The sequence below is a fragment of the Aphidius gifuensis genome, linkage group LG2 (assembly GCF_014905175.1).
Source record: "Aphidius gifuensis isolate YNYX2018 linkage group LG2, ASM1490517v1, whole genome shotgun sequence".
NCBI classification, from domain to species: domain Eukaryota; kingdom Metazoa; phylum Arthropoda; class Insecta; order Hymenoptera; family Braconidae; genus Aphidius; species Aphidius gifuensis.
This window is the reverse complement of record NC_057789.1, coordinates 18,498,351-18,521,841: the sequence shown is the minus strand read 5'-3', so window position 1 is coordinate 18,521,841 and position 23,491 is coordinate 18,498,351. Positions and strand designations below refer to the sequence as shown.

The following is a 23,491-nucleotide window of genomic DNA, read 5'->3' as shown; positions in this document are numbered from 1 at the left end:
TCATGCATTTCAATATCATCTTTTCGCGCGTTCAATTTATTGAATTTTGCTGTATACAATTCATCCATATCTGTTGATGGTAATATTATCATGTTTCCGATATGAAGATATTTTGTCTTGTTTGGAAATTTTAAATTTGCATGATAGAGCACAATCAACTTTATAAGAATTGGTACTTTCCATTGCCAAATTTAATTTTGCTATGAGCAATGTTTTAACATCATTAGAAAAAGCCTGGACATCAACATGTTACAAATTGATTACTGCGCATGTGTGCATATTTAAATCGAAAAAACTTGAAACTTCTTACCATCTTACTCTAGCACTAATATTTTCACTTTCACTATCATTATTATTAACATTCTCATAGTCACTATTATCGTTTCAACCGGAACCAACTTTAATTAGTAATTTTTCGATTTTTAACAATGCCCGCTTTGCATATATTAGAGAAGTTGAAAATTTTTTTCGCTCGTTATACTCCAAGGTTTCATTCTTTATGATATCATTATATTCGACAATTCGACACGATAAATCATCGATTGATTCACAAATTGTATTTCTGTTGACACTATTGTGCGATAAGTTAATAAACATATTATCATAAAGAGCACGCTGCTCTTCATGACTTTTCATTGGCATATTTGCGAATAATATCATTGATTCAGCCATATTTTTAAAGTATAAAAATACTGTATTAAGTAGCAGGAAATAAAAAAAAAATATAAACCCTGGCTGAGAGGTTCAGAAGATACTGATATATTTAATTGTTTTGAGAGTCCTTATATACGTACGATGGGAGTAAAAATATTTCATTTTCAAAAGATGTGTCACATTTTTCATAGAATTTTTGTCTTGAAATTATTTATCAGAAAATAAATAAAACATTTTCGCTTCCCTTCAAGATGTATTTTTGTGAACAATAGGCAATATTATTTACAACTTTTATCATTTCACATTGTCTTGATTACTCAAGGTGATAGATTTTTAAAACAAATAGAAGCTATTGAAAAATTTCATCATTTGTTTACTTGACAGTATTTATGTGTGGTAGTGGTGAGTAATTCTAAACAAGTTTCATCTTGTAAATTTGACCTTCAATTATTGAAGCATAAAAATATTGAGAAAATTTTAACATTGTTTATTCGCAGGAAAATAAAAGTATTGTAAAGATATTATAGTATGTAAGAGAAAAACTTTTTATTTGTTTAGGACGAGAAATTCTCAAAGCATCATCTTAGCATGGGTATGTGACTGTATGTGTGTGTGTAGATGCACAATTTTACATAAAACATTACATGACAACATAGAAAATATATATTTTCTATGTTGGTTAGTGACACATCATTCCAACAAGCATCTCCTTCAGGTATAATGAGAACAGATCATTGCAAACGTTTTATCTCTTGTTTACGACAACAAACCTTGCATAGTAAACAGTTTTACATTTCTAATTTTCAGAATTATAAGTCACTTTGTGACTATGTACAACTTTCGAAAAATGCTTCCTATGAAAAACAAACTCTCTATTTTCATCATCATCTTAATGATCCCCACCTAAGCCCTTATTTTGGGATATATAAGCCAAGTACAACTACGAAAATATCAAATCAGTTTGGGACTTGCTGAAAACTGTAAACCAAGAGCTGCAGAAAAAACTTGGACAAGATGATTCACGAATTTTATAACAATGAGGTAAGTGATATATCAACATTTTAAATTATTTAATAGTATTTATAAATTTATCATTCTATGTGTTTAATTCATTTATTAATGTATTTTCAATTTGTTAATTTATTAATTTTTTTTGATTTTTAGTTGGATCGACTTTTCACTCAAATTGCACCACTGATTGTTATTGAGAGTATCGAGAGGATGAGCGTTCTGGATTTTCATATGATTTACACATGCGAGAGGATAATTTAAAAATGGTAATATTCGATTTTGTATGCATAATTATATTTAATTATTATATTTGTTTTAATAAATATCGTTTCTCAGATTGAATATAATCTTTTATCAATACATAGTTTAATGTATTCATCAAGACTGATGAATAATTATTGTAAGTACTTTTTTATATTTTAATTCAAAGATTTTTTCTAAATCATTAAACGTGTCTCTAATAATAATAATAAACTGCATAAATTTTTATCCACAGGTGGTTTCAATATTCATACAAAATGTATAGGAAATAATAGAACTCCAATCTCAACTATTTTGCCAGGTATAATTCGGATGTTTATAATTTTTTATTTGGTTTTTATAAAATATAATTTTTATCCATTATATTACAGACTACTGGAATAATGGTCACAGTTTTCCAAAAGAAGACGATTCACCAGTGGCACTTGATGAGATGCAGTATGATGTGACTCTGAATGGTAATATATATGGGGCATTCTGAGTCAATTCAGCTGGTTATCTGCCTGACCCTCTCGGATTGAGTTGAAAATTTTTTTATATGTTGTTTTTGGCTTCTTATGCAGCCTGAATTTTTTCGAAAATTTTTTGACGCATTTTAGCCGGTAAAGTAGAGTGTTTTGATGTTAATTCTCTTCTTTCATAAAAAAAGCCCCAATTTAAATACATAAATTTTTTCCATAAAATGAGGTACTCAATCCACGTATATTTAATTGAAAATTAGAGTGGGTTGAGATGTTTTTATGCTTTTTTTTTTTTTTTTCAATTTTTTTTTTCAAAAAAAAAATATAGTCAAGTCCCCCAAGGTGCACCCTAAGTGTTCCGTAGGATTTTTTATTTTTTTTCTTGTTGTTTGATTTGTTTTTTCATTTTATTGTAAAATGAATGACTATTTTTTTTGTTTTGTTTTATTTTCTAATGTTGTTTATTTCCATTGTTTAATAAAAAAAAAAATAAACGACCGAAAAATTTCAAAAAAATAACGGAAAGTCTACAGATGAAGCGTCATCGATTGAAACATTGCCGGAATCAATCTTACAATATTTAAAATTGAGCCCTATCGAAAAATGGAAATATTAAATCTAATAAGGCCCAAAAATTGAAAATAAATATGATAATTGCTTTTGGAAAAAAAAAAAAAATAAATTTCATTTAACATCAACTAATTCAGTTCAGCGGTTCAAAAAATATCTTGCAAAAACAAAGTCTGACACTACATTTTGTTTAATAAAAAAAAAAATAAACGACCAAAAAATTTAAAAAAAATATCGTAGAGTCTACAGATGAAGCGTCGTCGATTGAATCATTGCCGGATCCGATCCGTCAATATTTGAAATTGGGCCCTGTCGAAAAATGGCACTATCACATCTGATAAGGCCTAAAAATTGAAAATAAATATGATGATTGCTTTTGGGAAAAAAAATGGAACCTAATGGGCTTCGTAGAAGCCAATTCGATTCATAACTTTTATTTTTATCGCGAAATAACAAAAAGTCACACGAAAAGTGAAAACATAAGTGTCCTACGGAACACTAAAAATTAAATTTTTAAATACAAAAAAATAAAACGAAATTAAAACATATCTTGGTAAAATTTCATTTTCGGCGTACTTTAGAACTAAAAAGTGGAAAATTTCACGAACATTTCGTCAAAAATTGAAATTTTTCACCTTTTAGTTCTAAAGTACGCCGAAAATGAAATTTTACCAAGATATGTTTTAATTTTGTTTTATTTTTTTGTATTTAAAAATTAAATTTTTTTTTTTTTTTTCAAAATATTTTGAAAAAAAAAAATTGAAAAAAAAAAAAAAAAGCATAAAAACGTCTCGGCCCACTCTAATTTTTAATCGAACACACGTGGATTAAGTACCTTATTTTATAAAAAAAATTTCATGTATTTAAACAACATATAAAAAAATTTTCAACTCAATCCGAGAGGGTCAGGCAGATGACCAGCTGAATTGACTCAGAATGCCCCATATATATATAATATATACATGCCAACGATATGGCACTGCGGTTAAGGTTCGAGCTTTGTGACAGGGAGGTCACGGGTTCGAACCCAACCACCGACGCCAGGTTTTTCATGGTTTCCCTGGGCTATAATAGAAATCGGGTACAGTTTGAACGCATTACAAAAGTCGACATCCATGACTGTCGCAAATGAGTTGTAAGGAGTTGCCGGTTGGAAATACAGAAAGCAAGACGTGAGGCACACCGTGTTAAAAACTTCTTCATGAAAAAAGGAGTGTAGCACGTTAAATACGACTCATTTACATTTTTTATATAATATATACACACACATAATTATTTTATTTATATTAATTACTTGATTTACTAATGTTAATTTTTATGTTTTCAGGATACTATGAACTTTTTTATTCATTTCGGAGAATGCCAATTATTAATTTTTGTAAGTATGATTAAACTGTTCATATACATATATTTTATTAAAAAAAAATAAATAAATAAATAAATAAATAAAATAATAATATTTACTTATTTGTTTATCTAAACAATATAGCTCTCAGACCATCAGAAGGGGAAGAAGAAGCATTGGAGCAAGAGAGAAACATCGTCAGAGAACAACAAGAAAAACTGAAGAGAGCTGCTATAGAATTTGACAATATATATAATGGAGATTGCAAATTGTTAAAAAAAGCATGATGATGATGTTGTATTTATAGAAGAAATAATTTCTGTCGATGATGATAAAAATAATAATAATTGGCATCATGATTGTACAATACTCGAATGAATCATGCAAAATTGAATAAATATTTGATATTACATTTATAATTTTTCAGTCATTGTTTTTTTTATTATTAATAAATATATCCATAATAAATTAATATCATCCAATCACAGCGTATATAAATATATATATGAGCAGGTCTACCAATTCCGAACGTCGATGTGGGCCTCACTATCTCCTATCTTGCTGAAAATTGGTCAATCGCAAGACTAGATGGAGACGGTAAACTCGTATTTTTTTTTTTTTTTTTCTAGTCATTATTTTCGGAGTTATCCTATGGGGAATTCCATCACATTCATATTTTTTTTTTTTTTTAAATCATTTTTTCAGACTTTTAGAACAAAAAAAAAAATTGATAAATAATATTTTTCTAGATAGAATTTTCTCAGCTTTTCATAGAAAATCTTACTTTTTCTGTATATTTATAAAAAAAGTTTGAAATTAGGGTTTAAAATGTAAAATGCTGTTTTTGTGGGCTTGCCCATACATTGATTTTTTTCGAAAAGCTAAGAAAATTTCACTATATATATGCAAAATTTGGAGTGGGATCTCTGTAAAAACGGCCAGGATCAATGAAAATGCAGAAAATTAAATTTAAAAATTATTTAAATTTTTTTTTTTTTTTTTTTTTATTGAAAAATTTATTTTTTTAATGGTGATTTTAAATTTACAAAAATGAAGTTAAAATTGCGCAAGGTAACTACAGATGGTGCTAGTTAATAAAGCGTAAAATATAAAAATACTTTATTAATTAGAATTTTAATGGAACAAGATGTATAATAAAATTAAAAAATTTTACTCATTGAAAATTTAACAGAAGAAGAGGTTGTTTTGGTCACGATTGTACCCATATTATTTTGAATAGGAGAAAAGAAGTGCTGTGATTGAGTTCCTCTAACAGTTTTAGACTGAGAGGTTCGAGCATCTAGTTTTTCCTTCATTTCTAAATACTCTTCGTTCTTGATAAATTCAAAATGAATATTTGGCAAAGATTTTTTTGCCCATTGGAATAAATTATCGGGGGTGACAATTTCATCCCTTGTTCCCATCTGTAATGATGCTTTTCGAGCCAACCGCTTAACTGCACCAGCTAAGCCATCACATGGTCCTTTACCATGAGCAGTAGCGAAGAAATTCCATTCTGCTTCAATTTTAAAATCATGGTAATGATAGCTAAGATTTGTGAAGGCATTTTTGTTTTTAAATTGCTGCGGAGCTCCATCCGAAAAATACAAAATTTTTTTAACATCAGAAAATTTAGTTTTTAAAAATTTTATCAATTCTTTTTGAAATAAATGAACCGACACATAATCGTGTTTCAAACAATCCGTTACCCCGACAAAGCTGCAATGTTTTATTTCTTCATTTTCGTAATAGTATATTACGATCGGTAACAAAGTAGCTTGATCGTTGTTGTAGTGAAAAGCCTGTGCAGCTTCTTGCACTATGAATGCAAAATTCTCGGCAAAATCTAAAGTCACCACAAATTCACCACTTTTTAAATTTTTTTTCGCATTTACAAAATAACGACTTTGAGACTTTGCGATATAGTCGTGCGTTAGAAGAAGTTTCAGTCGTTCCATTAATGAGTAGATGAACTCCTCCGTTTCACATGAAATATTTATAATTGTGCACCGATCAGTTGCCGTCCCTTTTTTATATTCAATTATAGCGATATTTTTTTCGTCGAACTTTTGTTCAAAAAATTGAATTATCTCATCACCGTTTGGGCATTGCTCACAAGTTCTCAAATAACAACACTCATTTGGGCTATCACAAACTAGTTTTCTCAACAAACCATCGTATATTGAGTTTGTATTTCCAAGCCAATCGCTATCTGCATCGAACGATAAAAATTTGCAACCTGAGGAAAAAAGACTTAATAGTTAATTTGAAGTTTTACAAAAAAATCATGGAATAATTAAATGATTGAATGAAAAAAAATTGATATATAATTTATAATAAATTACCTTCAAGCATTAATTTCACATTCTGGTGAATAGTGCATACGCAAACAGTGTGTGTGCCACTGCTGCCAGCAATAACACAATGCTGTGGTCTCAATCTCGCAAATTTTGCAAATTTAATATCCACTGTGGGGTATTCTGATTTAAAACTACAGTATAACTCACGAATATTGCTAAGAAGTAGTTTTTTTTGTACATTTTTACGCGTACCATCAGCTTCTTTCACAGATTTAACGTCTCTCATGCCAGATAATTGTCGAGAATTGGTGTCATTTTCGTAGAAGTCTATGACTAATTTTTTAGTTACTTCATTTAGTGGTTGATTCCCGGGCCTTTGCAAGCAACGTAGCTTAATGGATTCGTCATTTTTCAAATCAGTTTTAACTTTTTTGGCATGTAAAGCATTGAATCTCGAACAATTAAACTCATTTTGTACTCTGCTGATATCCCAGCTGTCCGGTAACACAGACAATAATTTTAGTCGTGTGGACCTGCATAAATACAAATTTTGAGTTATAATCAATAGCCCGAAATATATAACAAACATTCGGAATTATATTTAGAAAAAATCAATTTACTTGGATATTTCAGCTCCATAAACCTGTTTTATGTTAGCTAACATTGACATATGATCTTCAATTATCTCGTCAGACTTCATTTTTGGTAATACCGCAAACTGTGATGAAAACTTTTTGTTAACACGCTCATGAATTTGTTCCAACTTTTGAGAAGCGTACATCGCACTAGTTATCCTGAAATGAATATAATTCTATTGACATAAACCCACTTGAACAATTGCAATACATTTTCTGTACGACGATAAACAATTCTTCACCTTTTTTTTTTAACCGGACTAACATTCAAAAATAACTCTAAAGAATGATCATTATACTCTTCCATTGAGTCACTGAAATTACTAGCAGCACCCTGAGAAGCCACTGTTCCATGTGAAGACGTAGCTTGTGACAAACTCAAGCTCTCTACACTCACTTGAGACATAATATTAGTATTGTCAACAGCAGGCTCATATGTCGATAAAAGTTTTCGACAAGCACTGCATACACTGTTTACACGTGTCATCAGCTGTAGGAATTTTTCTTCGTTCTGCTTCAGTAAATAAACGTAAATCAGTAGTATTTTTCTTTTCTGAAAGTAAACGTCAAACATTATAGGTTATAATAATAAAAGTAGAAAATAAATTCAATAGCTTACGGCATGGTTTATCTTCCTTGAAGGGATTAAAACACTTTCGCTGAACTCGTTTTCGTTTGTCCATTTTTATTCAACCAAATAAACTAACAAATATTAGCTTGAAGAAAAAAATGTATGTTGTTGAACTGAAATTGTAGTTATCAATACCTATTTCTCTAGAATGTCGCTATCTTTGTCAATGGCAATATTCCGTTTAGGCTAGTTGGTAATAGCGGAATTATATGTCAACTAGCACCATCTGTAGTTACCTTGCGCAATTTTAACTTCATTTTTGTAAATTTAAAATCACCATTAAAAAAATGAATTTTTCAATAAAAAAAAAAAAAAAAAAAAAATTTTAAATAATTTTTAAATTTAATTTTCTGCATTTTCATTGATCCTGGCCGTTTTTACAGAGATCCCACTCCAAATTTTGCGTATATATAGTGAAATTTTCTTAGCTTTTCGAAAAAAATATTTTGAAAAAAATCAATGTATGGGCAAGCCCACAAAAACAGCATTTTACATTTTAAACCCTAATTTCAAACTTTTTTTATAAATATACAGAAAAAGTAAGATTTTCTATGAAAAGCTGAGAAAATTCTACGTAGAAAAATATTATTTATCAATTTTCTTTTTCGTTCTAAAAGTCTGAAAAAATGATTTAAAAAAAAAAAAAAATATGAATGTGATGGAATTCCCCATAGGATAACTCCGAAAATAATGACTAGAAAAAAAAAAAAAAAAATACGAGTTTACCGTCTCCATCTAGTCTTGCGACTGACCAATTTTCAGCAAGATGGGAGATAGTGAGGCCCACATCGACGTTCGGAATTGGTAGACCTGCTCATATATATATAGATAATAGTAATCACTGAATTACCAACATTCAAAATGGCCGACTTTTGAATATAAAGATATACCAACTCCCTACGTTACCGATATACAAAATGGTCGACCTTAAAATGGCTGACATACAAACATACAGGGGGAATTCAATCGGAACCTGGTAGGGGTGTAATTGGGCCGGAGTGGGGGTTTGATATCAAACTGTCCCAGGATCCGCTTTGCTCTACTACTGATATTAATTTAATAGGATGATCAAAAGACAAAATATTTTTATTTGAACTACCGTGCCTTTTGATTAGCACTCCTGATGAGCAGGATTCGCGCCCATATCCCAACGGCATATGGCGCGCGCACCATCGTTGCGATATTGAATACTGTAGCACCAACGATCAATATTGAATACTGTATATGATATATAAATATAGGTTCTTTCGCACCAATCTACTATTATTGCTTAATTTTATTTTATAAGGTTGTCGAATTGCTCCGGACTTGGATTCCATAATGCTTCGATATAAAATTTCTTTTCATAAAGTTTGTCAGAGTCTCCTAACTTTTTAAAAAAATTCAAGAAAAAACGCAATTTCTGAAAATGGTTTTTAAGTTTGAAGAAAAAAGTATACATCTAAAGAATCTGTTTTTTTTAAAATAAAAAAGTGTCTGTGTGTTTTTTTTATATTAGAAATAAAATATTTGAATTTCATTGTATATTTCTATTTAATTAGTATTCCATTTAATTAAATATGAGCACTAAAAATATAATTTCATTCATATTCATGGCAGTTATTGTTTATGGAAGTTGTAAATTTATAATTGTTACATCTAAATAAATAATTATACTGATTTTTTTTTGAATGTACTATTGCTTATAATGTCATTTATTTATAATTTTTTTTTGTTTTATAAATATATATTCTGTCTGTATTTATTTTCATGAATCATTATAACAAGTACAATAATTCAATAATTATTCTTTATTTTAGGGTGTATCGCGGTCGTACGGCAACTGCAACATGTAAGTCTCCACCACAAAAAAAACCATTTGCTATCCATCAAAACGGTATATATATCCGTTCAACGCATATACATATATATTAGACAATTTTTTTTTTCTCTCTCACCCCCTAAGATGTGAGTACTCATCATGACAACCATCTACTATTTTTTATTTTTTTCTCTTTTTTAATGTCGCTCATCGACTTTTATCATTCTCCATTTAAAAAACATGTAAACAGAGTTCTCATTTGATACTTGTTCATAACTTAATTAATTTCTACGCTAGAGACTTGGAAATACGACTATTTAGAAGCCTAAATAAAAAGCTTAAAAATACATATTACAAAGAAAATTTTCGACTAACGGTCTCGCGACTAGAAACATTTATAAACGTTTATTTCTAAAAAAACGAAAATTCATTTATTCAAAGACCTCTGAGCATCAATTAAAAAATAAAAATTTAAGGCATATAAGATATAGTATCTAAAGCTTCTCGATTAAGGTTTTTAAAAAAACATCTTGAATTCTATCATATTGATTAGTTTTGAAGTTATCATTCTTCGAAACACCGAAAAAAAAAGCGTCAATTAGTCCATACAAAAATTGATAAAATGACGCTGTTTTTTTTCAGTGTTCCGAAGGATGATAACTTTAAAAATAATCAATATATTTAAATTCAAGATAATTATTTGGAAAGCTTTATTGAAAAGCTTCAGACACTATATCTTATATGCCGAATTTCAATTTTTTTATAAATGTTCAGAGGTCTTTGAACAAATAAATTTTTTTTTTTTAGAAATAAACGTTAATAAATTTTTTTAGTCGTGAAACCATCAATTGAAAATTTTTTTTTAATATGTATTTTGAAGCTTTTCCAGTCTCTAGCTTAAAAATTGATTAAGTTATGAACAAATGTATCTAATGAGCACTTTGCTTACAAGTATTTTAAACTGAAAATATTGAAAGTCGATGAGCGACATGAAAAAGAAAAAAAAAAAAAATCAAAAATAGTAGATGATTTGTCTCAATGAGTACTCCTATTTTAGAGGGAGAGAGAGGAAAAAAAGATTTTTTTTTTTTTTTTCTAAACGGTCTAATATATATATTGTAACTAATTTTTCCACCGATAAAGTAGACGCGTCAGTTACTATGGGATCAACGAGGATTTCTTACCATTCTTCTCTCTTACCGCCGTGAGGGAGCCAGCTGGTGTATAACGGCAACTAACGGACCGTAGGGTAGCGACTAGTTCAGCAAGAAATGGTAGAAGGGCGTGGTTTACCATATTGGTTTCGAAACGTCACTCGGGCGCCATTACTAAAATGTATATTATTTTTAGTATTGGCCGGGAGCGTAATAACCTCACCCCAGGGCGGCGGTTATCACCGTGATCATTAACTTTAGTTTAACTCAAAGAAGTCAATACGAGACCGAGGATATTTGTACCTCGCAGGTATTACCAAATATCCTCCTATTGCCTACACACTTTAGTGCACCAAGTGAACATAAAGTCCATCCGCAGCCACGCTGGTCTTACGCCGGACAACTCTATGCATCTGGCTACTCGATTATAGGTTACCCTGACAGTAAGTAGCCACACTCGAGCGAGAGAGCGAGTGATATACAACGTCCTACCTATGCAGCATAGCGACATCGTAAATCACCCTCGGGAGCATGCACCACGCATCGGGAGCTTGTTTGGACTCATCAGTGACATCAACTAGTTCTACCCTAGGACCCAGTCAACGTCATCGTCTAAGTTGGACTCCACTAAGGAGTCATGCCAGCTTCACCAGTGATATCAACTAGCTCCTCCATAAGAGCATGTCGACATCACCAAGTAACTATCCAACTCTACCAAGGAGTCAGCTTGCTTCATCGGAAGCCAACCACTGACTGTCACCAGTCCCGGTGCCATCAGCCAGCTCCGAGAGCTGGCTGACGACTGGCAGTGAGATGCCAGCGATCACCAGTTTTATGGATTCTTCATGTCCCCACTACCGTTTGGAGTGCCATACGACCATCTGTGCGCACATCTGATGCGACTTTCCGGTGGGAGTGTCGAAGTAGGGGATACGTATCTGACGCAGCCAGGGTAGAGATCAGGATTATCCACTCGCGGCCGATGTCTACTAAGTCAACACGGACATTCAGGCGAAAATGGATGTCACTACCGAGGCCACTCACAATCGGTAGTATTAATTAGCGTCTTAGTCGATAAACCCCTTAGACCAGACCTCTGATTATTTTCGGAATCGCGAGATCTGCCAAATCTCGTTACAATACATATACATATATATAATATATATATGTATTATACCAATTGATTTTCTATTCAAATTTATGTTGATTATCATATCTTATAAATTTTAGTAGTTGAATTGAAAATACTTGAATCTCTTTTTGATTTTTTATCTCCTACTAAAAAGGAAACAGCTTGTACTAAGGACCCCATCAATTCAGAATTTAACTGGATCAAAAGAATTTCCAAAGTATTGAATACCTTTTATGCATTTTTGGGGTAATATTCATGATTTGGATCATAAAAAAATTCTGTATTATTTTAAATGTATGTATGTATGTATGTACTTTTATTACAAAGAATTTATTATATTATCTACCAATGTGGTAGATAACCCAATACTTTTTAAATCAATCGAAAATGAATCTAGTGTGTAAATTATCGGTAAACCGATACGATTTCAAGTGATACATATGTTTTAAATATCTCATTCTATATATATATATATAGAATAGAAATAGCACCCGTGAGCTGCTTGTACAGTGAGCGACAGCAGCTCACGAGTGAACGCGCTCACCGGCGAGTAGTCACAAAAATGAGTTTGAGAATCAAGCCCCAGTATTACCGATCGAACCACTAAAATTTATAAGATATTAAAATCAACATAAATTTTAATAGAAAATCAATTAGTATAATACATATACCTATATATATATGTGTTCAACGAATATACATACCATCTTGATAGATAGCGAATGGTTTTTTTTGTGGTGGAGACTTACAAGTTGCAGTTGCCTTACAACCTCTTGATACACCTTGAAATAAAGAATAATAATTGAATTTACGTACTTGTTATGATGATTCATGTAAATGAATATTTAAAATTAAAAATGCAACAAAAAAAAAAAAAAAAGTTAATAAAATAAATTTTTACGATAAAATTTTTCCTTATATAAAAAGGACAGTTGTCATCGATCTTCCTAAGATTTGATTGGTTATTCGTTTTCTTTGTCACTCTCATGTTATTTATTATTTTTTCTTTGTCTATTGTTATTTGAAATAAATAAATGAATTTTTAATTTCTTTATCTCTCTTACTCTTATGTCTTTTCTAACGTTTTTGTTGTTAATGAAATCAACAAATTGCTTTGTTTTATTTTTCAAATTTATGTCAGTTTATTATATTTGACATAAAATTGACTACAATTAAGCTACACATAAAAACGTCAAATAAATAAATAAATCATATAATATTTAAATTATTGATTAACATTTCGAATAAATTATTGAGAAAATCTTGAAACATCAATAATGAGTGAAATCAATTTTACTTCAGACGAAGAGATCAATGAATTCCGACATTTCGAGAAAAATCTGTAAGTTTAAATTTACATTGCTTAAAATCTTATTTACAAAAAATTATATTTACAATCTATTTACAATATTATTTACAAAAAAGAATAGTATATTTACTTTAGTATAAAATAAAAAAAAAGTATATATATATATATATATATATAACCATTAAAATTATAATTTATTTTTTTTTTACTATGTAGAAATTATATTTACAATATATTTACAATATTATTTACAAAAAAAAATAGTATATTTACTTTAGTATAAAATAAAAAAAAAGTATATATATATATAACCAATAAAATAATAATTAATTTTTTTTTTACTATGTTGAAATATAACTGGTTACGTCGATAAGATTGAAGGTATAAAATTAGTAAATGCAGGTCAGAATAAGGTTTTTAAGTTCGACTTGAATAATGACAGTGAGACGAGAATTAAAATATTAATGTGGGGTACCATGGCCGAAGATTGGGAATCAAAAATTAAAATAAATAACATAATCGAGATAATTGGTGGATCAACAAAAATATCAAATGCTACTTATCGTGATCCAGCTGTGCATATTATGGAATTTCATGTCCAAATGACAAGCCAAGTTACAATTTTAGGGAATCATACTGTAAGTAGTCGTCATATGAGTCCATCAACCACAGTCTATCGTTCAATCGACTTATCACAGGTCATGTTTCAAGAGGGGAATGTTGGTAAAATAAATAATAATAATAATATAATATTATTATTGATAAATAAAATAATAATATTTTGTTTATTAGAAATTGAATGTTATATAAGACAGCCATTTAGAGAAGTCCAGTTTAACAGGTCCATGTGTGGTCAAGGACAAGTGACAGATGGGTTTTATCGGTTGACTGTTAACATTACAAACTATATTAAAAATGAAGATTTAAAATCTGGTGTTTTAGTGAAAATTCAAGGAAAAATGGACAAAACTAATTATTATTTTGAAGTAAAAAAAATGGAGGAAATAAAAATAATTGAAAATGATACAACATTAGCAAAGCAGAAAATACAGAAAGGATACCGTCCAATAATTGACGCTAAAAGAAAAATTGATGATGATGTTGATGATGATGAAATCGGTAAACGACTTAAAAATTATATATCTATATTAATTTGTTTTGTTTGATGAATAAATATTATCGCAAAAATATATGTTGTATTAAATTTTTAAGTATATGTATTTAATTAATTGCAATGAAGTAATTGACACATAAGACTTTTTTTTAATATATATATAAAAGATAAATAATAAATAACTTCATATTAATTTTTTTTTGTTTTCAATTTATTAATAACAGAAGAAATATTAATTTTATTCTGACTGTGTCATCAAACAGATTGTGTGATTAATTTGTGAATGAATATAATAATATATTACTTGATAAAAAAAAAAAATAGTAAAAGTATACAGTCAATTAATATATAGTGAAAGTATATAATCAATTACTATATACTAGGATTCAAATAAAATCATATTATAAATTGCGAATTAATATCTGGATTCATAATTAAAAGATAACTAACCTTATTAACGTAAGTGTGTTATTTATTTCTTTTTTAATATTATCAGTATATATTTTATAAAAAAAAGTAATTCATTTAATCAATTGATTCCATTGAAGTGATTTATTTATTCAAAAAAAAAAAAAAATTATTTATACGAATTTTTTACCTCAAATGCTATTACTTGGAATAGATTTGTCATATACCTCCTCTCAGCCTTCTCTGAGAGACTGTTCAAAATAAAATTTAAATTTGAATATTCACCAGTCTATATAAGAATGAAAATTTTATATATTAGTGCATAAGAATATGACGTCGCAGCTGGCTGCCACTCTGGTCGCTAAACGTAAATTAAACCTGAAAACATATGGTGTGTCGGGTGCCCCGCGCTTAATTTTTTTTTTTTTTTTTGTTATTTAACAAAATTGAGCCTGTTTAATATTATCTAAACTAGAAGTCAACTAATTAAAAGCTAAAAAAAAAATATCAACCCCCAACATAGCGTTTTAGAGGGGGCTAGAGGGGACGGAAACTTTGAATATTTTTTCTACTAACTTTAAAATAAAAATTGGGGTATGATAATATTATCTAAATTGAAAATTTACTGATTGAAAGCTAAAAAAAAAATATCAACCCCCAACATAGCGTTTTAGGAGGGGCTAGGGGGACGGAAATTTTGAATATTTTTTTTTTTTCAAAATTAACAATGAAAATTGGGGCATAAAAATATTATCTAAATTAAAAGTCCACTAATTAAGAGCTTGAAAAATTATCAACCCCCAAAATAGCGGTTTAGGGGGGCCAAGGGGGACAGAAATTTCGAATATTTTTTTTTTTTTTTTAAATTTACAATGAAAGTTGGGGCATAAAAATATTATCTAAATTAAGAGTTCACGAATTAAGAGCTCAAAAAAAATATCGACCCCCAACATTGCATTTTAGAGGGCACCAGGTAGGACGGAAATTTTAATTATTTTTTTACTAACTTTAAAATGAAAATTGGGGCATGATAGTATTATCTAAATTAAAAGTCCACTAATTAAAAGATAATAAAAAAAATATAATCCTTTATTATTTAGATAACATATTAAGTAGTGAAACATGAGAACGAAGCAATTTTCGTTATTGTAAGCACGGGGCCCTAACACGTCCCTGACTATCCAGCTTTTGGCGGCCAGCTTTAGCGTCATGAGAGTTTCAGACAAAATTTCCTGGCTCACATGGGGTGTGAGACGAAAATGGAGTTTTTTTTTAAATGAAAATAATGAATTAAATTAATTTTATTTGTTGACAACATCCTTTGAGCCTCCTCTGAGCCAGAAACTTTTGTAAAAAAATTAATATGCCTAAAAGACAAAAGTTAATTTTTAAAATCTTAAGAACTTTTTTGCGCAGAGGGGTATGAATTTAATTAATATTTTAAATCAAAGAAATATATTTTTAGCTTTAATATATGTGAGTATTAAAATATACAGGGGTGTAAAATGAAAAATTATTTTATTAACATGATATTTGTTAATTGTCTAAAAATTTAAGAATTCAACCTAAAAAATGCCTGCAAATCGAGTTAAACGTTCTGTGGAAGATGAGAGGCTTTTTCAAAAATCAAAACGTATGAGAAATACTTTAGCTCAAAGAGAACGCAGACAAAAACTAGCATTGCAATTAGAATATAATAGATTCAATATTCAAGTTGAAGATATTCAAGAAAATTATATTGGAAAAATGGATATTCTTTGTAAAAATTGCAGTGCGAGACATTTCCAAGTAGAAGAAGTGAATAATAAAAAAACATTCAACGATTGCTGTAGTCATGGTGAAGTAAATCTCGAACCATTACCTGATTCACCAGATTTAATAAAAAATTTATTCAACGGTTCTCATGAATTTTCGAAAAATTTTCATGAACGAATACGATCATACAATAATGCTTTTGCTTTTGCATCTTTCAATGCAAATTTAATAAATTTTCCGTCTAATAATCGACCAGGTCCTTATTGTTTCAAAATTCATGGCCAAATATATTATCAAATTAATACATCTTTATATCCAAGTGGAGATGATATTCCTTCATTCGGTCAACTTTTTATTGTCGATCAGAATGAAGCAACTAACGTTAGGTCACAATTTAACAAAGATTCGTGTTTAAATATGGAAATTATTGAAGCTATAGGCAATACTCTTTGTGAGATTAATGTATTTGCAAAGTCATATCAGATGATGCATGAAGAATTACAGCAAACAATCAATGACGGTCAAGAAGAAACAGAAATGCGATTAATATTTTCTACGAAACCTGGTAAAGATGCAAGACGATATAATGTGCAAAAAATAAATGAAGTTGCGGCAATTTTTACTACAACTGCTAATGGAGATATTCCGGAGTCATATGTGACGATACATAATAAGAATACGAAAAAACTTGAGTATGTTAGTAATATGGACCCAAATGTAGAACCATGGATTTATCCACTGTTTTATCCTTTTGGTACGAGAGGATGGCATAGAGATATTCCGTGTGTTACGAAATCAAAAAGAGTTTCACGTGCAGCTTATATAAAATACAGGATGGCATCTCGAAATGATAATATATTTTTAATGGGTGGAAGATTGTTTCAGCAATGGGTGGTTGATAATTATGTGAAAATCGAAAAAGATAGAATGAATTTTTGTCGATTAAATCAAAAAAAAATTCGAGCTGATACTTATCAAGGATTAATTGATCATTTAAAAACTGTCGCAAATGAATCGAAAGTAAATGTTGGAAAAATGGTAATTTTACCATCGACTTTCACAGGATCACCACGAAACATGCTTCAGCATTATCAAGATGCAATGGCCATCGTAAGGAAATTTGGGAAGCCTGATTTATTTATAACCATGACATGTAATCCAAATTGGCGAGAAATTCAAGAAAATTTATTATTTAATCAAACAGCTTCTGATAGACCAGACATCGTTTCACGTGTTTTTGAAATAAAAAAAAACGAATTGATAAATAAAATAGTGAAAGAAAAAATTTTTGGGGAAATCCAAGCATATGTCTACGTTGTAGAATATCAGAAAAGAGGATTACCACATGTTCATGCTTTATTTACTTTGAAACAAAACAATAAAATTACAACATCAAATGTTGTTGATAAATATATTTCAGCAGAAATTCCTGATCATATAGAAAATCCTAGACTTCATAGTATAGTGATGAAAAATATGATACATGGGCCATGTGATGATTGGTGTAAAAATGAGAAAGGTAAATGTTCTAAAAACTTTCCGAAAAAATTCCAGAATGATACATTAATAGATGAAAATGGATACCCAAGTTATCGTCGTCGAAATACTGGTGCTTTTCAACGTCAAACTGGAAATAGTACTGATAATCAATATGTTGTTCCTCATAACCCGATGTTATTATTAATTTTCAATTGTCATATCAATGTTGAAATAGTATCGAGCATTAAAGCAATCAAGTATTTATATAAATATATATATAAAGGACATGATGCAGCTTCTATAGTTGTAACTAATTCTACTGCTGAAGATAACACTTCATCAATTTATTATGATAAAATTGTTAATCATATAGAGACTCGGTATGTTAGTCCAGTTGAAGCGTGTGATAGAATTTATGGGAGACCTTTCCAAGAAAAAAGTCGATCTATTACACGCTTGCCTGTACATTTATCAAATCAGCAAACTATAACTCTGAATGATGAAGCAGAAGAAACTATACGTATGATAATGAATCAGCAAACAATGCTTATGGATTATTTTGCGTTAAATCAGCGGGATCCGATGGCAAGAATTTATACATATGCTGAAATTCCAGAACATTATGTTTTCAAAAAAGGTTCAGGTAAAAATGGAATATGGAAACCGCGTAAACAACAGTTCAATGTAATAGGAAGAATGTATTCTATTAGCCCAAGTCAAGTAGAATTATTTCATCTCAGACTATTGTTATTAAAAGTGAAAGGAGCAACGAGTTTTGAAAATATTAGGACTATCGATGGAGTTATGCATGATACTTATCGAAGTGCGTGCTTAGCGTTGGGTTTGATTGAAGATGATGAAGAATGGGATCGAGCAATGACAGAAGGAGAAGTGTGGATGATGCCTAAACAATTAAGACATTTATTCGTACGAATTTTAATACATTGTTGTCCAGTAAAACCAGAAATACTTTGGGAAAATTATAAGGATTCAATGTCAGATGATTTTAAAAAAAAATATAGTTTATCTCAATCATATACGAAATTATATCATGAAATAGTTAAGCTTCTTGAAAAAGAGAAATCGAATATAAGTAAATTTGCAACAATGCCATCATTAACTGAATTTGAATCACTGGAGAATTTAAATAACGAAGAAATTGTTTTACAAAACCACTCGGAAATAGGTTTGAATCAATATAAAACCTTGAATATAAAACAAAAAATAATAGTAGATGAAATAATGGATAAAGCGTTATCATGTAGAAAAGATAATTTAAATTCATGCTTTTACATTGATGGGCCAGGTGGATCAGGAAAAACATATGTTTACAGCACAATATATCACTTATTACGAAGCATTGGAAAAAAAGTTGCTACAATGGCTTTTACAGGAATTGCGGCAATATTGCTTCCAGAAGGAAGAACAATGCATAATCTTTTTGCAATGCCTGTTCCAATATATGTTGATTCAACATCAAATATTAAACAGCAATCAAAAGCAGCGGAAGAACTGAGAAACATTGATGTCATAATTTGTGATGAAGCACCAATGGCACCAAGATACTGTTTGGAACTAGCTGATCGAACCTGCCGCGATATAATGAATAATAAACTACCTTTCGGTGGGAAAATTATGCTCATGGGTGGTGATTTTCGGCAATTATTGCCAGTACTAAAAAATGGTACTCGTAGCGAAATGATTAATTTATCAATTAAATTCAGTAAATTGTGGGAAAATTTTAAAATTTTTTCATTAATAGAAAATATGAGAACATTACCGGAAGAATCAGAATTCGCAAAATATATACTAGACGTTGGAAACGGTACATTAAATGATAACAATGATAATTTAGTAATTCCTAAAGAATGTTTAGCAAATAGAAATGATGATATAGTAGAGGTTATTTTCAAAAAAATAATAGATGAACGCAAGTATGAAAGTTTATCGAAAGTTGCTGTATTATCAGCCAGACATCTTGATGTAGATAACATAAATGATAGAGTGGTGCAGTTGTTGGATGAAGATACAGAAAAAATTTTTACTGCAATAGATAGTACTGAAAATTGTGATAATGGAGAACTTAATAATTATATTTTACCAGAATATTTAAACACGTTGAATCCACCAAATTTTCCACCATATGAATTGAAAATGAGGTTGTACTGTATTGTCATGCTTTTACGTAATATTAGTCAAAGTGAAGGTTTATGTAACGGAACGAGATTGCAAGTATTAAGTATGTCTAATAATCTTCTAAAATGTAGAATTTTAACTGGTGATAAAGAAAATGATATAGTATTCATACATCGCATAACTCTTTATTGTGAAGACGTTTATCCTTTCACGTTTAAACGAAGACAATTTCCAATTAAGATAGCATTTGGAATGACGATAAATAAATGTCAAGGACAAACATTCGAAATGGTCGGTGTTGATCTAAGGAAAGATGTTTTTAGTCATGGTCAACTGTACGTAGCATTTTCACGGGTGAAATCTTTGGAATCATTGAAAATATTTTTAGGGGAAAATCGTGAAAATAACATTGTAAAAAATTACGTTTATAAAGAAATATACAAAAATTAATTATATATTTAATACCAGAATATTTACCAAAATCAATAATTCTGATTACGTTCAATGAAAAAAAAAATATATATATAATTATTTAATGGAATAATATAAATAGGAAATATATTGTTTTTTCAATTTTAGATCAATTGACGTATCAAAGTTATTTTCATTCTTATTCAATAAATAATAATACAATTATTTTGACAATGGAAAGTATCTCAACTGAATTGAAAAAGGTAATTATTCTTTACTATGATTAGTATGTATATTTTTATTCAATTAATAATAACTGGCTTAATTTTAGAAAATTTTCAAGGATATATATTCACGTAGACATGAATTTTTCGAATTAAATTTAGATAATAATGTAGTTGAAAAAAATTCAAATAAAATAATAACAAATGACGAATTACTAAAATTATTGAATGAAAAATTTAATAATGAATCAAATACATATGGATCTGTTGAAACAATCGAGATTGAACAAGATTTTAAAGCATCTAAGCACGGTAATTTTATTTTGTTGTATAATAAAATGAAGCTTTATTATCGATTTGATAAGATAATTTTCGTTGTATTATAGAAATAATTGAATTGAAACAGAGAATAATTAATCATTTAATAGAAGAAATTTTATGTGTAAATTGTAAAAAAGGTTTCTTTGAAAAAAAAGAGTCTATTATTACTTGCTCATTTTGTAAATTAATGATCAATTCATCAAAGATAAATAGTCTTGAAGAATTAAATATTCAAATGAAGAATATTCAAATTGAACATTTTCAAAAATGTAATGAAGAAATGTCTTTTGTGTTAAATGAGGTTGCAGGAAATTTAATTTTTTTAAAAATTGTTTGTTACTCATGTGGCTCTATTGTTGATATTATTTAATTATTATATCAATAAAGAGATTGATAAATGAAAATTGGTAATAGAAAAAATATAATGCGATATCTTTCGTATTTTTTTTTTTTTTTTTGTTTTTTTGATAGTTTACATCATTTGTATTATTTTTTTCGTTAAATTGGTATGAAAAGACAGGCGCGCGAAGCGCGCCCAATGGTTCTCGTATACATAAAAAAAACAGACAAATTATATAGGGAAAAGCGGGGAAAAATGGAACACCCATAGAAATATTTTGACTTATATTTTTTTTCATCTTTTCGTCACTCTTTGATTAAAAAAGCCAGAAGAAAATAGATGCAATAAAGAAAAAATTTTTAGAAAATTTTTTGAGCATTTTTTTTAAGAACAAAGAAAATTATTTTTTATATGTTTTCTTTTGTTCGTCGGAAAATGGTGATTAAAAAAAAAAAATAAATTTTTGAAAAAATGAATTGACGCATAGAAAGACGTCGGAGTTAACTCAATGAAACTTAGAAAAAATGAGAAGCCCTGTGGTCTAGTGGTCAAGGCGTTCGCCCGGAAAGCAAAAGAAAAATAACGAAGTTGCCCCTCCGTGAATCGAACCCGGGTCTTTTGCTTTCCGGGCAAACGCCTTGACCACTAGACCACAGGGATTCTCGTTTTATTTCTAAGTTTCATCAAGTTAACTCCGACGTCCTTCTATGCGTCAATTCATTTTTTGAAAAAAAAAACCAGAAACTTAGAAAAAATAACGAAGTTCCCTCGCCGGGAATCGAACCCGAATCTTTTGCTTTCCGGGCAACGCCTTGACCACTAGACCACAAGGCTTCTCATTGTTTCTAAGTTTCAACAAGTTAACTCCGACGTCCTTCTATGCGTCAATTCATTTTTTTAAGGTTGTTTTTAAATCGCAATACCGGGCGACGTTTTGGAGTCACAAGGGTACTTACAAACGCATGTTAAATAAAAAAATTATAGCGCCCCCTCACAAAAATCTTTTCACTTTACTGATGCGTCATAAGTAGTGTGAGTGTTGCCGGCTTATATTTACAGACTGCGCCCTTTAATTAAACATGATATTCTACCAAATTAGGTTAACACAGAAACCACGCTTATTCTTAGATATTATGTCTCTAATGCTTTCGCAATTTATTAATTACACTATCACTTTATAATGTTTATGTGTCTTATTATTCAAGTTGTTAATCACTTTTTATTTTAAATAACATACAACAATTATTGTATTAATAAAATTGTATATGAACTTATCGTTGAGTCAATGACGCCTGAGAGGTTATGTTACCAACCGACTCATCATTTGATATATAAAAAACTATTAATTATTAAAAATATTACTAACATTATACAATATTATATTTAGCTGGTGGATACTATAACATATATTAATTAATCTAATTAATTAATTACATGATACTTTTAATATCAAAATCGAAAATTTACGTAAAAATAATACATAATCCGATGACGCATCAAGTACGATACAACATATATCCAACATTATAATATTTTATTATGTATTTAAATTTGAATTCAACTACGAAGATTCAAAAATAAATTTGATGTTCATAATCTAAAAGTATAAATTATAATTATATATTATCAATTATTTAAAATTAAATATAATTAAATATAAAAATATAATTATATTAATATATAGTATATATTAATAATTATTTAATATCAAAAATCGAAAATTTAGTAAAATAAGTACGAGAGACGATGCGCATCGTACGGCATCCAACCACTATATCCACATTATATATTTTATTTTTGGAATTCCAACTACGAAGTTTAAAAATTAGAGATATGGTAGATATGATCAAGATACAAAATAAATTCAATTCAAATTTAATTTATATTTTTTCTAAATAAAAAGTATAAATATAATTTATATTTCAATTATATTTTTCAAAATTATAAAGTAAATTGAAAATTTACGTCATTTAAATTCGTAAAAAGATATAACTAAAATTTATTCTCAATTTACTTTTTTTGTTGTAAATTTCTGTAAG

At 29.1% G+C, this 23,491-nt stretch overlaps 2 protein-coding genes across 2 annotated transcripts in view; both read left to right on the top strand.

Moving 5' to 3' along the window:
* Positions 1-1,245: 1,245 nt before the first annotated feature.
* Positions 1,246-4,721, top strand: LOC122849271. The gene is made up of 8 exons (XM_044147947.1): positions 1,246-1,369; positions 1,462-1,695; positions 1,819-1,931; positions 2,002-2,065; positions 2,162-2,227; positions 2,298-2,384; positions 4,285-4,335; positions 4,447-4,721. The coding sequence occupies exons 3-8, from the start codon at positions 1,908-1,910 to the stop codon at positions 4,587-4,589; spliced, it is 435 nt and encodes a 144-aa protein (XP_044003882.1). The 5' UTR covers positions 1,246-1,369; positions 1,462-1,695; positions 1,819-1,907; the 3' UTR covers positions 4,590-4,721.
* Positions 4,722-16,358: 11,637 nt separating this feature from the next.
* Positions 16,359-23,491, top strand: part of LOC122850450 — a 30,116-nt gene continuing 22,983 nt past the window's right edge. Inside the window, exons 1-3 of the mRNA XM_044149596.1 lie at positions 16,359-17,772; positions 17,965-19,704; positions 19,783-20,447. Coding sequence (XP_044005531.1) covers positions 16,359-17,772; positions 17,965-19,704; positions 19,783-20,447 — 3,819 coding nt within the window. The remainder of the gene's footprint in view (positions 17,773-17,964; positions 19,705-19,782; positions 20,448-23,491) is intronic.